Genomic DNA, 14,619 nt, shown 5'->3' on the forward strand with positions numbered 1-14,619 from the left:
CACGGAGGGTGAGCGAGGAGAGGCCCGTGCAGTTGATGAGCATGTCTGCCTGGCTGGGTGGGGAGGGGGAAGGGGAAGTGGTGCAGTGAGCGGACGCGGCATCGGTGATATGCGTGAAGACGGCTCGGGTGAGGACTACGTGGGAGGCGAGGAGGCGGGAGACGAGGTACGGGAGGTAGATGGCGGTGTTTATTGTGAGCGAGGTGAAGGAGTGGCCGCTTGATATACCAGGTGGGAGGTGGGAGGTGGGGATTTCTTTATACTGTGTTTGGTTTTCATTAAGTAGGTATGACATATATAGATGTGTTTATGTGTTTATATTGGATGAGAGACAACGTACATCAGGCAGCGTATCCCTCCACCAAGGATCCTTTGGAAATTTTGGGGTCCCAGAATCGACGTCTTTGGTTCTGGTGTACGTTTTACATGCTAGTTGGAGTTAGAACAGAGGACCCTCAGCATATACACATACACATATGCAAGAGTAGTTGAGTTTAAGTTAAAGAGGAGAAGCAAAACAAACATACTCTGGAAATGAATCCCAGCCTCTGGATGATTCTGCGCTAGGTCTGCCAGGTGATACCAGGTGATCCGATCCCATTCCGCTGCATCTGTGTTTGGTTCCGACGTCCTGTATACCATAATACTCATCGATCAGCCAAAACCCCCTTTCTCATAAAAAATTCAAGTAGTGATATGACATGATATGATATATGGAACATAGTCCCAAACTCACGGCAAATAATCAGCGCCCGCCCAAGGCGACGCATACTCGATATCATAATCCCCCGGCATATGCTTCGCAGCCACCGTAATGCTATAGCGCGGGTTCTTGGACAGTAGCAATGCGGTTGTGAGACCTGCTACTCCAGCCCTGAGGTACGGAGAAATATGTCAGACGGTCAGACAGACAAGTTGGTGATTACTAATTATAAGATACATATAATAAAATAGGATAGGATGGGTACTAGAACATATATATTAATTACAACATACCCAATAACTACAATTATCTTCTGCTCTTGCTGCTGCATCTCTGAATCTTTGATCACGAATAAAAACGTGATTTTCAACGAGTCAAGGAAGGAAGGAAGGTAGGTAGTTGGTTTGCACCTAGCAACAATTAAGTCCGCAATGTATATGTAATAGGTATCAGAAGAAAAAGAACGTCTTGATATATAAATATCCCCAGCTACGTATAGTATATGTTCCAAATGCGCCTTAGAAACCCCTCCGGTATCGGTGCCAGTATATATGCTGTAGCCTTGGAAGTGGCAAATGCATAGTGATCGGGAGCCCCGAAGCGGTGATGCGTAGCCATACTATCCCCCCCTTAATAAATGTCAAATCACGTAAACTCCCCATGATATATACAGTCCTATGGAACTGAATAGCATAGCTAGAGCCCTTGCAGTGGCCCGTGAAGGGTCCTCGTAAAGTCCTACTAGGCCCTAGACGTCGTGATATTATCTGCTGAATCCCCCATCCGTATTTACGCGGTGGGGCGAAGGATCATTAACATTTATTAAGGGGGAGGGAGATAAGTAATAGAAGCCTGGTGGCTACAGCGGCTACTTACGGCATACTACGGGCTTGAAAGCCCTATATATAGCGTACTTCCCACTGTAGAACAGCAGTCAGTTCAAGATCTGTTCCCCGAAAAACAACCATATACATCACGTACGCGAGCTAAGAAGTCCGCCCGCCATTCATCATCTTGTTGACGACAGTCTTACTCCTTCTCATGCGCCTCGAAAAGGAAGCTCAGATCGACCTCCTTAACTACCAAAGACATATAAAATTCCATCAATCATATATACGTAATAATCCATCGGCTACTCTGCTTGGCTTCCAAATGCAAAGCAAGGCGAGGCGAGGTACTAGTATTTAAGTTTAAAGACAGCAATTCAGGATGATATTAGGAAATTAGAAAGGGAAGTGAAGAAAACATAAGAACATCGCGCCCAACTTGCGGCTTGATTTCATATAGACTGAAACATACTCGAAAAGTCAGGTTAGATTCAAGTATACATTTTCAAGTAGAAAAGCAAGCGAGAATTATAGCAATCACTAGGACACTGTCCATTTCCAAATACTTCTTTCCCATTTCATTTCTCATTCCTTATAAAGGTAGCTGGCATTCTAAGTCCTTGTATTTATGCATATAAGACACCCATATCCCATCCCATCCATCCCGTATCCCCAAAGCAGACTCCCAACCCAAAAACGCCCAAGATATGTTTACTTTGTTTCCTGTCTTTGGATATTCGGTACTTCGCGCTGGTATTGTTCTGTGAAAGACTATGGTACAAGGGGTATTGTGCTATGCTATGCTGTAGTCTGCGGATTCAAAATGTAGATATCGGAATCGACTTTGCACCATGTTATAGCTTGATGATACTATGTGTACAGTACTCTCATGATAGAGAGTACAGTGCAAGTCACTAGCGGAGGATACAAGCGGCCTCGTGGATCTGTGGCACGAAGGGTATGTATCTAAAGGCGTATAATACAGTGAACAAGTCCCAACTTGATTGATCAAGGAGAGTATCTTATTGGCACCGGCGGAATGGCATAGTGGTGGTGTGTTGTCGTAATTTGACCTTGTAAACAAGCTCGTGAGTTTGGAAGATCAGTGGCTGTGCCCCCCGAGTAACGGAGTGGCATTCAAAGTTTGAGAGCCTATCGACTACCAAACATGCCTTCAACCCCACCAACGCTGCCCCCATTGGTTGCACCATTTCGTGGAGTACCACCAATAGCACCCAAGTGTGGGCTTTGTGTGCCACCGGCAAATGTCCAACCACCACTGTTTCTCTTCTCGCCCTTCTTCTCGTCGACGTCCTCCATACCCTCCATACTGAAGACGAAATCGCCTTGCTCCTCATCAATAGGAGTGGTAAATCTACCACTGCCCCCATTTCCAATACTACTGGAGCTGACTTGTCGTTCTCCTATCAACCCAGTGCGGCTGGAGCCTGAGCCAATAGGGTTGCTGATTGTACGTGGTGGATGAAGGCCGGAATCGCTACCATTGGACTCTGCTCGTGAAAGACGAGTACGTTGTAGCTGCTGGGATATAATAGACATAGAGCTTTGGCGTGGTGGAGAGGCGAGGAAGGGCGAAGAATCACCAGAGTTACTAGGTCTAGCAATTGGTCGAGAGCTTGGGCTAGCACCTGGATAAAGGGAGGAATTCCGAAGTGGCGAGCCGACATGACCCAAAAGGGCAGCACGAGTCTTCTCATCCTCTTGTTTCTGCCAGAGGGGGCTCCATCTTGAAGGACTAGCGCCAGATGGCGAGCCAAATTTAGTTGGGGTGTCATTTGGTGTGCCTGTACCACTGTTAACAGTAAATGGTCGTCCGTCCTCATCTGCGTATGTCCGAGATCCTCTACGGGCTTTCTCTTGAGGGGTCATGAGATCCTTCAATGATTCTGGAAGAAGATCTTCCTCAAAACCGAAATCGGATAGCCAGTCTTGATCAACCTTTGGGAGACTGGCTGAAATGTTCTTCGACTTTGTTGCGAATCGTTGAGAATGCATAACCCTCTTCCCAAAATATTCCTCGGCAGGCTGTGTAGGTGGCGAGGCGGCAATCCCGTTGAATCGATCTCGAGTATCTTCACCAAAAGCAGAACTATGCAAGCTCTTCAACGCCTCTGAAGTACGGTTATCCTTTGCAGCTCCAACCGATCCAGGTGGAGAGTCAAGACCGAATTTGGATGGAACAGAGGAAGCGACCGGACCGTGCCTAGCGATCCAAGACACGCCATTGCTGTCAAACGAAGCTGGAAGAGGGGCATCTAAGACACTGAGACCTTTTCCGGCGACCGGGGAGAAAGCGGAACCAAATCGAGACAACTCTTCCTCCCGTGGAGAACCATAAGCGGAACCTGGATGAGAAGCGAAACTAGTATCGATGGTCGGAACATTCGCAGGAACGGTAATATCAATGCTCTGATGGCGTGGGTAAGCTTCATCTTGATTGGTGAATGGAGAGTATTGTTGTTGTGAATATGGAGAGGCGGGTGCTCCGTTGGCACGATTGAAAGAGTTCGTGAGGGCAGATCCAGAGTTGGGCGGATGGTATAGATCAGTGTTCAATCGTCCTCCAAGATTCAAATGTCCTGCACCCATCGGGCCTCCTTGTTTGTAGTTGACTCGTAGGCCGTTGGGGAGGATATGTGCATTTGCACACTTGGGACCAAATTTGCAATTACCCTGCTATAGTTAGGATTTTCACCTGCAAAACATAATACAACGAGTGACTCACCTTTGCAAAATACTTGCAGACAGTATCGGTTGTACTTGCTAAATCGTGAGAAAATGGGCAAGCTGATCCAGCCTGGCAGGCGCCTTGCCGGAAGAATTTGCAGGGTACGTGGGAGGTGTCTAGAAATTGTCAGTATATAGATGTGCTCGCAAGGTACACGACAGTACTGACTCTGTCGATTAGGAGGACTACGAGGGCCTTCGAATCTCCCCATGCCGCCAGCTGGTGGTTGTCCGTTACCGTTGCCGTTGCCGTTGCTGTTGCCGTTGCTGTTGCCGTTAGGCGCAGTAGGCGGGGGAATATTCAAAGAGCCAGTGCTCATGTGTCGGTATTCTGAAGGCATTCTCGGAGCTTGACTTATCATTGTCTGCTGGTTGCAAAGAGATAAAAAGCTGTTTCCCGGATGCGAAGATGGCCGAGGTGAGGTGAAGTGAGGTGAGGTACTTTGAATTCGCGACCCCGCGTCGAGGTGGGGGTTTGTAAGAGGTGCTCGCGTGAAGAAGTATTTGCAGATGGCGAGCTCGATTTAAAATGGTGAGGGTTGCAGGCGAATGCCGGGTCGATGGCAAGGCGGACAGTTTGCCTCACTCGTCGAAAATAGAGGTATGAATAGATTATAGCCAAGCGAATGAATAATACTGTTGTACTATCGGGGTTGTGAATGTCAGTTAACAAGGCGAAGGAAGCTTTGTCGACGCTCAGACTCGACTCGACTCGACTCGACTCGACTCGATGTCCTCCTTCCTGGTCGATTTAATTCACCGCCGAGTCCCCTCACCACGCTAACCACACGGGCTATGGGCGATAAGGGTCACCAAGGCAAGGCAAGCTACAAAGGGAAAAGGGCCCTTAGATAAGCCTCTAATAAGGCCTTCCTTGGATCGAAATGGGTAATATTGCCAATATCGATATAGATATATATATATAGATATATATATATAGATATATATATAGATGTATATCTTGAATGGCCTCAACGAACAAGAACGTTGAACTTCTGTTTTGTTTTCGTGTGTGCTGTGTTGTGCTACTCTAGAACGGTGCACCAATAGCATGCAAAGCTGGAACAGCGAATCTTCAATTTGGCGTGCGGTTCCTCGTCCTATTGCGCCTTTCGTGGTGCGCTTCCCGCGTTTAAACAAAGGTATAAGCACACAATTCGTCCTGTTGATAGGCTGAGAAAGGAAGCTGTTGGTGTATGAATGGATGAATGGGAAAAAGGCAAAGAAAATGCCGACGAAAGCCAGTTCCAAAGGTTCCTACACCAGAGCTACGAGTAATAAGAAAGGCGGCATTGATGGTGTTTCGTGACCTCTGAATATCTTCAGCAAATTAAAGGTACTCGACATGGTCTGCGTCTCGAGGACAATTCTCTTATCACCTCTTCTCTCAATACTCTTCATGCAAAACATGCAGCTCCTGATCTAGATACAGTACTGTATCAATGTAAGCATGACGTCCTACGATGATCACGCATCCGCCTGGCCGGACTCTTCATCCATTGAGGGGTGTTGTGCCTCATATCTCCATCGCAGATCGCCGAAGACATTGCCTGATTAAAGGCCATCACAGCTCCCCTCAGTCAGGAGCTAGAAAGAGGGGGGGACTCGGAATCGGAGAGGAGAGGGAGACAGAGTGCGTATTCTGAGCATTGCGGTTTCAAATGCCACCTTCCTTCCCAGCCCGTCCCCGTCTCGCGCGGCTATCCAAATATCTCTGCTCTCTCCATCCACTGGACGCCAGCGGATTCGGCTGGAGCAAGGACCGAGCCATAAGCTTAACTCCCGATACTGTACATAGTGTAGTATACTTCTAAAACTATTTCTATTTCTAGCGCATATTTCAAAGAGATCTGGAACACACTACTTGCATTATCTACTGTGTCTCTTTAGCTATAGGTCACCTGTCAGATGACTCTGATCGAATGGCAGGCATGCATGTGAAAAGTCTCACAACCCCACATTCCATTTCCCCCCCTAAACGCAACCCCCACCCCACTACCCAAGGCACCTTACCAATCAACCATCCAACAACATCTACAGTACATTCCCACTCATCCACCAAGGCGTTACAGTACACATCCCCTTACTCCTACTCCGCACGAAACGAAACCGAGAATCCGGTCATTCATCCGTTGTACGCCCGCGCCCTACCACGTTTTTGCGCTGCCGTACTGTATCACAAGGCTGGCGTCCGGGTGATCCGTCGTTGCACGCGGACGCCTTTGGCGGTCTTGGCTCGGGGAGTTTCTGAGGAATGAGGGTGTGAGGGAGGGAGGGGATGAGGATATATTTATTGATCCGTTATGACTGAAACTTGGATTCGTATTGTCTATCTCCATGACGCGGGGAGGCTCGCCTGGTGGTGGAGGGGAGTGGAATGTCATACGGGGTGTCAGGTGCTGGAATTAGTGCGAGTTCTCAGCATAGTTGCTTTGAATTTCTTTCTATCGATACATTATCTTTCTGTAGGTTTGCGAATAGCGTCCGTCCATTGCCCTCATTCAACCCCAGCGTATCTTGTATACAGCAGGTATCCTGCCCAAGTGGTTCGCAGCTTCCTCCCAAAGTCAAAGCCAAGCATATTCACCTACTTGCAGATAGATTCACCAGCACCCTTCTGCCCCTTTCCGACTTCAAAGTATCCTTCCTCATGCTGTGCTCATGTTGAAACGACGAAGAAATGACGGCCTTTGCAATATTTCCTACAAACCGCGCTTTCATCGTACAACTACACATATTTCGAAAGCTTATGCTGCACCCTCCATTTCCGCACTCAGTAAGATTCAACCTCTGCTTCCCTTCGGGTTTGTTGCTGCACCTGAAATACTCGAATACAGAAAGGTGCCCTATAATAGAACTACCTATCTATTATGGGGCCCCATACGTCGTTATAATGTTCGACATCTCTGCGACATCTTAGGGTCGTGTTGGTTCCTCGGCAGGATGCAGTTTCGAGTTTGAGATCAGAAGGCGTTCTTCAGATCCTGCTTCAGATTGCCGCTGAATGTTCCTCTTTTCAATTGGTACAATGCTCTACCTGAAGATAGACATGATTTCTTAGTACATTGTTCCCGCGCAGTTTAATTCCTTAAAGCGCTCTCGCCTTTCTCTCCATGCTTTCGAAGCTCGCCGGAAACCCACTGATGGGAATTGGTACCTGTGCCGCAAGAGACTTCATTGAAGGAGATGAGCGTCGAAGTGTAACGGCAAGAACCTGTTGGGCGCCACGGCTCTCAATAGTGCTGATAGTGTAAGGAACACGAAGCCATTCTTTGTGATTCCTAACCTTATACCGGAGCTGGTCCAGTAAGGGTACTTTTGTCCAGTAACCTGATTCCATCAGGTCTTCATCATTCTTGATTTCTTTATACCAAAAGCTATCAATAAGGTCGACCAGAGTTCTGAGCGGGGGAGAATCCCTTGCAAGTCGACATCTGATAGATCCCGGGAGATAGGCTCGGTCTCTTGATGGAATTGCGGAGGGAGAACTTTTGGTCGGTTCGAAGAAGAGCAGACTTGCGGTCAGGATGTTTGCGAGTGCATTTATCTCTGATGCAAAGACGGGGTCTCTAACTTGCGCTGCAATGTCTTTGTCTATATCTTTCATACGCTTGTAGTGATCCAACGCAACGTAGCTTCCCTCGATGACGGCATTCAGTCTATGTACCTTTCTCTGCAGATATCTGTCTTTCATATGTAGAGCTTGGAAATCCAGCCACTTACGTTGGCAGTCGAGATTGTTGTGGAAGGATGTAACCACGGCTTCAAAGCCTCCGATCTTGAGCATCGAAGGAATCTTAATCTCTCGCTCCTGTCTTCCGGTCCCCACACTCAGCAGTATATCTAATGGGGGATTCCTCCCATCAGGGGTCTGCCATACTCTCGCTATTTCTTCTAAGGTGTACTGGACTGGAAAATTGGCGTGGAGGGCACCATCGTAGTAGTTTTTCTTGGTTTCAGCCTTTTCAAACTTTTTGAAATAGAAAGGAGCAGCTGCTGTAGCCAATCCTGCCTCCCAGATCTTCATCTCGTTACTGTTTTCGTCTTCGCGTTCGAAATCCAGATCGTCGTTGGCCGTTGGCCTGTTATAGTTGGCTATCAAACACCTATCAGCACCGTTGTCTTTCGCTGAAGTTACAGCTACTCTGGCTCCCCGATTTCGTGCCGAGAACAGATTATTGCCGGGCCCAAAGATACGTTGGAGCCCGTCTTTTAACGGTCTTGTCGCATATTTGCTCTCCCAAATCCGCAATGCCATAAAAGCCTTAGACGTTAGTTTGAAGGGGTCTAACGCTGCGACTAAGGGCCCTCCCTTTCCTGTTTTAAACGTTTCTGTTGCTAGGTCGAGGAATTCACCCTTCAGAGCCCCAATCGAGCGATCCTTTTGACTCGATTCATCATTCGGAAGAATCGCAAGTCCTAGTGCAATAATTCCACCGGTGCTTGTACCAACGATAATATCGAAGCATTCTTGAAGCGGGAGGTCTAGGTCAATTGCAGCGTCGAGATGTTCAAGCAAAGCAAGCTCGACAATACCTCGAATACCTCCGCCGTCCAAAGTAAGAGCCCTAACACCGGCGCACGTGGGCTGTAAGCGGAAAAGCCGTCCGCTATCTTGCCAGGATGTTCGGCAAAGGATACAGCTATCAACAACCCAGCCGTACTCATAGTAGGCGCTGGGTTTTCCTAGTTCTTGGATGCACTTGACACATAAGCAATGCCCGCACGAAAGCATGTGGTCAGGAACTGCCTGAAGACATGTCAAACATGTTTTGTTGCTAAAAATACTCTTCCAATGCTGCTTGTATTCCAGTAAAACATTTTCTCGTACCCGCCGCACCTCGTCAGGCTTTGGTGTGATAAACCCGCCCTGTGAATTCGTACAGAGTTCACCATACTGGTGAACAAAGAACTGGCGAATCTCTAGAAGCATTTGATACCCAATTTTCTGTGTTTCTCCGAAGCCACCTGGAGCTCTGTTCCCAAGTTCATCACAATGTTCGTAGTCGTGTGCTGCTCTTCTTTTGATACATGATCCGCCACCTGAAACTTTGAAGCGAAATTCGCATTTTTGATCTTTCTCTTTATATTTCTGGATTCCCTCCTTGCACCAAGATTCAAGGTCTCGACTGAAGATTTCGTTAGGTTCGTGCAGCACTAGAAAGTTGTCAGCAAAAATAGTCAGTTCCAAGAATAGTTCATTACCTGTTCCAAAATGTCTCAGTGCCCAAACTATGAGGCTGGCGCCAATGATCTTTGGAAGCCCAGCTCGAGGAAATTCGCTCGTGGCATGTATATGTCGTATAAAGTTGCATATATGGTCTGATACCGAAACTGGATTCGGGTTATCACTGCGAGCAGCCTGGTAGAAATCAAAGGGCCCATCCGAGGTTCGAAAATGCTCGAATGCACGGGTCAGAATGTGCGAAAGCATTGGAACATTGTACTGCTGCCAGTTTCGCGATCTGAGTTCTTGACTTCTCTGTGATGCAGCGACAATCTGGTGTCGCAAATATTGATACTGGTCATAAACCTCATATACCGGTGCCTTTCCAGTGTCAGGGATATTACAGACTCGCACCTCCGAGAAAAACTTCGCAAAGAGATCATCGTTGGTATGAATCTTGTGGCCACTCATAGTTTGCTTCCTATTGAAATCGTTTCTAAATTTCTGCAGAAGAGTAGAATCTTCCCAAAGGTCACTCAAGTTGCCGAAAAGGCTTTCCCAGAGAATCTTCGGGTCATAAAAACCCTCGTGATGGAAATGGGCCATGTTACGCACGATTAGTAGGGTTTTTTGAGCTAAGTGGTTGACAGAACGGTAAACAGCAGAGGCGGCCCACTCAAGCAGCCTCTGCATAGTTGGAAGAAACTCTGTGTCGTCTCTCATAACCAAGACCACGACGTCGCTAACTGTGTACAGAAACCTGGCATAGAACAGGTCCACGCCGTCTTTGCCATCTTTCCCATAACTTTGAGCTGTAATGGGCGAATCCAAAAGCAAGCTAGCTCGACCACTTCTTTCGTCTATCCGCTCCGCATTAGCAGTTGCAAATCCGGCTTTAAAGCCTTCGCAGTCGGCAAATAGAATTGGTGTATCGCGAGGATACCGGTTGCTAGCTGTCTGGGAAGAAACGGAAACAGCAACGTCTCGATATAAATGTACTCCGAAGCTTGTTGGGTCAGTCATCTGAGAAAGACTAGCTGATCGTGACACTGGCCCATATGCTTTTTGTTTCAACGTTCGCCGTAGTCCATTGATTTTGTCTTCCAGCTGAGCTTCTCCAACTTTGTATTCTGTCCCAGAAGGGTCCACCTCCCCCATCAATATCATCGCTCTCACAAGTGTTGATTTGCCTATCCCTGTATCCCCGATGAAGGAAACAAACCCAGGAAATTGGCTCGAGCTGTACTCGTTGGGTAAGATCCCGGGGTTACATAGTTGGCGAAACCTGTCGGAGACTTTCAACCATGGGGTTCCGCCCTCTGCTCTTTTGATTGTAAACCATTGCGAAACCCGGTCTTGCTCGTGCAATTTCGCTTCCGCTCTGGCGTCTGGCTCCGAGTACGTGACAGCTTCTACGTAGAGTTGTCGTAGGGGATCTACTGGCAAGTGAGGCCCTTCCGAGTCTTCTTCTAGGGGAAGATGGCGATCCCAGCAAGTGGCGTGCTGCTTACCCTCTCGACACGGCTTGCTGAAATCTGAGGTACGGCAGAAACGGCAGTTGCGTATGCATCGACGTTTCTTACTTCCTATTCCACAAATCGTACATTGCCGGAGATCGTGGATCTTGACATTGGTATCCTTGCAGAGACAACAAGTGGAATGGCTTGGGATTTCCTGGGTGCATGGACCTGCGTTAGTGGCATTGCTGGATTTGCTTGGGAGTACCTACCATTGCGTGTGTATCTTGTAAGAAGAACAGTAGGTATATATAATAGGGACGGGAAGTTATTTGTGGTAGAAGGAATGATGGATGTGGGTGTATAAAAGAATCGACATGGATTTATCAGGTCCCAGACCGAGTGGGTTCATTGGTTGTCACTTACGAGCTTTCAGTGCCCGAGGAAGGACGTTGACCGTTATTTTCCTTGGAAATATGAAAGTTTATTGGGATGAGCGATATCGTTACTTGCTGTTGGTGAAATTATGCATGTTTTGGGGGGTCTGGAGGGGGCGCAATCAATATCGTACCACCACATCGCTTACTTTTACAGATATAACGCCCAAAAATGCTGGGCGTCTTATGCTGCAGGCTCCCTAAGGCAATTGGCACATGAAGTGGTAGAGACTGTTCAGCTAAAGGTAACCATGTCTCACTTGTCAGTCTCACTATCACAAGGGGCTGGCTGACAACCGCCAGCCTTGCATGAGAGAGCCTAGCCCCCCCCCTGTACCCAGTTCCAACGTAGTGGTCCTGAGAGCCTTACGAAACTTCTCCCCATATCTGTTTGTGCTTCATCAGACAGGAGGATGCAAAAGTTCCTATTCTTCATTTCTCCTCGCCAAACATCGATTTGCCTAGCAAATTAAAAATAAAAATCTTCAATACAAGAACTTTCAAGATGAATCAGGCAATCGAGCTTACTCAGAAACATCGCAATGATCCCCGGCCTCCTCCTACACCACCAGATGTTTCTCCACAGCGTAATGCAGGGCCAGATTATAACGACGAGCTTCCTGAAACAGAGCTCAAGTACGTCTTTCTTTGATCTCAACTCCGAAAACGCTAATACTGTTGTTCAGAAAGGTGCTCAAAGAACGCCATGTCAATATGATTGCCTTCTCGGCGTGTATTGGTACAGGTCTATTTTTGCAATCAGGAAAAGTGGTTTTTCTCGCGGGACCCGGGCTTGCAGTGGTCGCGTACCTTCTTTCCGGATCCATAATATGGTCGGTGATGAGTTCACTTGGGGAAATGACGGCACTTTTTCCAATCCAAGGCGGGATCTTCGTTTTCCCTACTAGGTTTCTAGATGAGGGAGTCGGGTATGCTGTTGGTTGGATGACTTGGTATTTGCTTCAAGCAGGATTTCCTTTCAGATCTCGAACTAATCTATTGTCAGGTTTTCCTGGGTGGTCATACTTGCAACCGAAGTGCTGGCTGTAGCAGAGCTTTGGAAGTTTCAATTCACACAGGACTATCTCGACTTGGTTGGTTATAAAGACCCTAGTGGACGCTCTTCTCTGGGGTTTCAAGTGGGGGTGGGTGAGTGATTGTTTCCGCTCTCATCCCATATCGGCTCCTCTTATTTACTTCACATTTGCTCAAGGAGATTTTACTGACCTTATGTGCTTCGTAATTAGACACGAGCTCAGCAGTTTGGGTGTTAATTTGGCTAATCATTATTTTCCTGGTCAATTGGTATGCTTATTCCTTGATAATATTACCGAGGCTTTGGTGGTAGGGCGAGCGAGCTGAGACAGCTCCTGGGCTCTTCGGCTCTTTCTAAACCGATCTTGAGCTTTGAATATGCTAACTCGTTGAAATAGTCTGCCAGTCCTGTGGTATGGACGACTTGAGTATATTTTTGGCTGTATCAAGATGTTTTTCTTGTCCGGCTTAATTCTATTCAACGTTATTGTTACTACATTGCAACGAGTTCCTCATGCAAACGGAACAACCTGGACCTATGACGATCCTTACAGCTTCAGTTCGAAGAACATCACTATTCGAGTTGACAGTCAGGGAAATGACTCCGTTGTTGTGAAAGGCGATGCCGGAATCTTCTTGGCGATGTGGACCGCTATGACTACCATTGTATTTTCGATGATCGGTTTCGAAACAGTGTCAATCACTGCTGCCGAATGTGCTCCTTTAAGATCGACTGAAGCCATTAAGATGGGAACGCGCAAGATCTGTATTAGAGTATTTACTCTATATACTCTCTGCGTCTTAGTAGTTGGTTTCAACGTCCCATATACTGATCCAAACTTGAGGCAAATTGCTCTCAACTCATTTGGACAGGGTCAGAACTCGATATATATTTTAGCTGCTGTCCGAAACAATCTCCATGGCTGGCCCAATTTTTTCTGTGGATTCTTCATCTTCTGCGCCACTACTTCTGGGATAAACTCTCTATATCTCTCATCTCGAATACTCCACGCCCTAGCGAGTATTCGAGAAGTATGGCCAGAAAATAGTATATTCCAGGGTATACGAGCCAGACTTGAGAGGACTACCTGGGGTGTACCCCGTGGGGCGGTTTTTGTCAGCTGGCTGTTCGGCCTATTAGCCTTTCTCTCCACGAAGAAAAAGCCAACTATTGTAAGTTGAATCTGCAACTGACTCCTACTTGTCCAAATACTCACTGCTTGTAGCAACTAGGAAGACTAGCTACCAACTCTGTTGTATCCATGATGATCGTCTATGCTATCATTTGCGTTACGTACCTGCGATTTTATATTTGGTAAGCCAAAGCCCTCCTCATTAGCGGCTATCAGATCTAACCAAATTTAGCATCGAGAAAGCAGCTACCGGACAGATCCAGAGTCTTAATCATACAGCTCAAGACCTCTCAGCGTATAATCGACAAAACAGACATTATCCTTACAAATCCAGAGGCCAATGGTTGAAAGCTTGTTATGGAATTCTGGGCTGTTGCTTACTAGCGTTTTTTAACGGCTGGAGATCATTTGTCACACCTTTCAGCGCAGCAGACTTTGTTGCCTCCTACATTAGTGTGAGTACTGAGCCTTGTATTTTTCCAATGCTCGAGGTCATTAGACTAATATCCAATTCTAGATACCGGTGTTCTGTTTCATTGTTGTAGCATATCATGTGAAGCTCGATGGCTGGAACCCAAAAGGATGGAGATTTAAAAATTCTCACGAGCTGCTACAGCCACCTCCCGAAGTAGTGTTACTTGAAGATAGAGTTGGAAGTTTGCGGTTGGCGAATAACACCACGCTGTTCGCCCGAGAAAATTCCCTCCCTGTTTTGAAATGGATATGGGCTTGGCTGAAATAGTTATTCAGCAGCATTCCTTCTAGCCTGATCTTGGAGCTACCAGATGTAGATATTTGTACATTACCTTCTTCAACTTCATTTACCTGCCGGAAACCACTGGAAGTTATAGTCTTACAAAACGTGTTACTGAAACAGTGCCTTTACTAGTGACCAAACTCCCTATACTGCACTGCCCTATCGGCCTCTATAGAGTGTCTGACATGATCCAGACCGAGCCGATAGCGATGTTCATATTACATCGCTAAAGACCCCAGGGTCACTGGACGTATAGCACTCAAACTGGTAAGAGTCGGCAAGCCATTTGCTGTACCTTCAAGGCGTTATCAGCAAATGTTACCTCGGGAAGCGTTGGGCTAATATTGGCACTATA

The 14,619-nt window shown here is 47.0% G+C and overlaps 2 protein-coding genes across 2 annotated transcripts; one reads left to right on the top strand and one right to left on the bottom strand.

The window, feature by feature from the left end:
• Positions 1-2,682: 2,682 nt before the first annotated feature.
• Positions 2,683-4,640, bottom strand: LEE1 (Zinc finger protein; the record flags this gene model as incomplete). The annotated part of the gene is made up of 3 exons (XM_031154005.1): positions 2,683-4,224; positions 4,277-4,395; positions 4,448-4,640. 3 exons carry the CDS (start codon positions 4,638-4,640, stop codon positions 2,683-2,685), a joined length of 1,854 nt encoding a protein of 617 aa, XP_031001428.1.
• An 8,184-nt stretch (positions 4,641-12,824) lies between these two features.
• On the top strand, positions 12,825-14,249 carry CAN3 (putative lysine/arginine permease; the record flags this gene model as incomplete). The annotated part of the gene is made up of 4 exons (XM_031154006.1): positions 12,825-13,547; positions 13,601-13,689; positions 13,740-13,962; positions 14,025-14,249. 4 exons carry the CDS (start codon positions 12,825-12,827, stop codon positions 14,247-14,249), a joined length of 1,260 nt encoding a protein of 419 aa, XP_031001426.1.
• Positions 14,250-14,619: the final 370 nt, after the last annotated feature.

The sequence above is a fragment of the Lachnellula hyalina genome (genome assembly GCF_007821495.1).
Source record: "Lachnellula hyalina strain CBS 185.66 chromosome Unknown contig00245, whole genome shotgun sequence".
Taxonomy (NCBI): domain Eukaryota; kingdom Fungi; phylum Ascomycota; class Leotiomycetes; order Helotiales; family Lachnaceae; genus Lachnellula; species Lachnellula hyalina.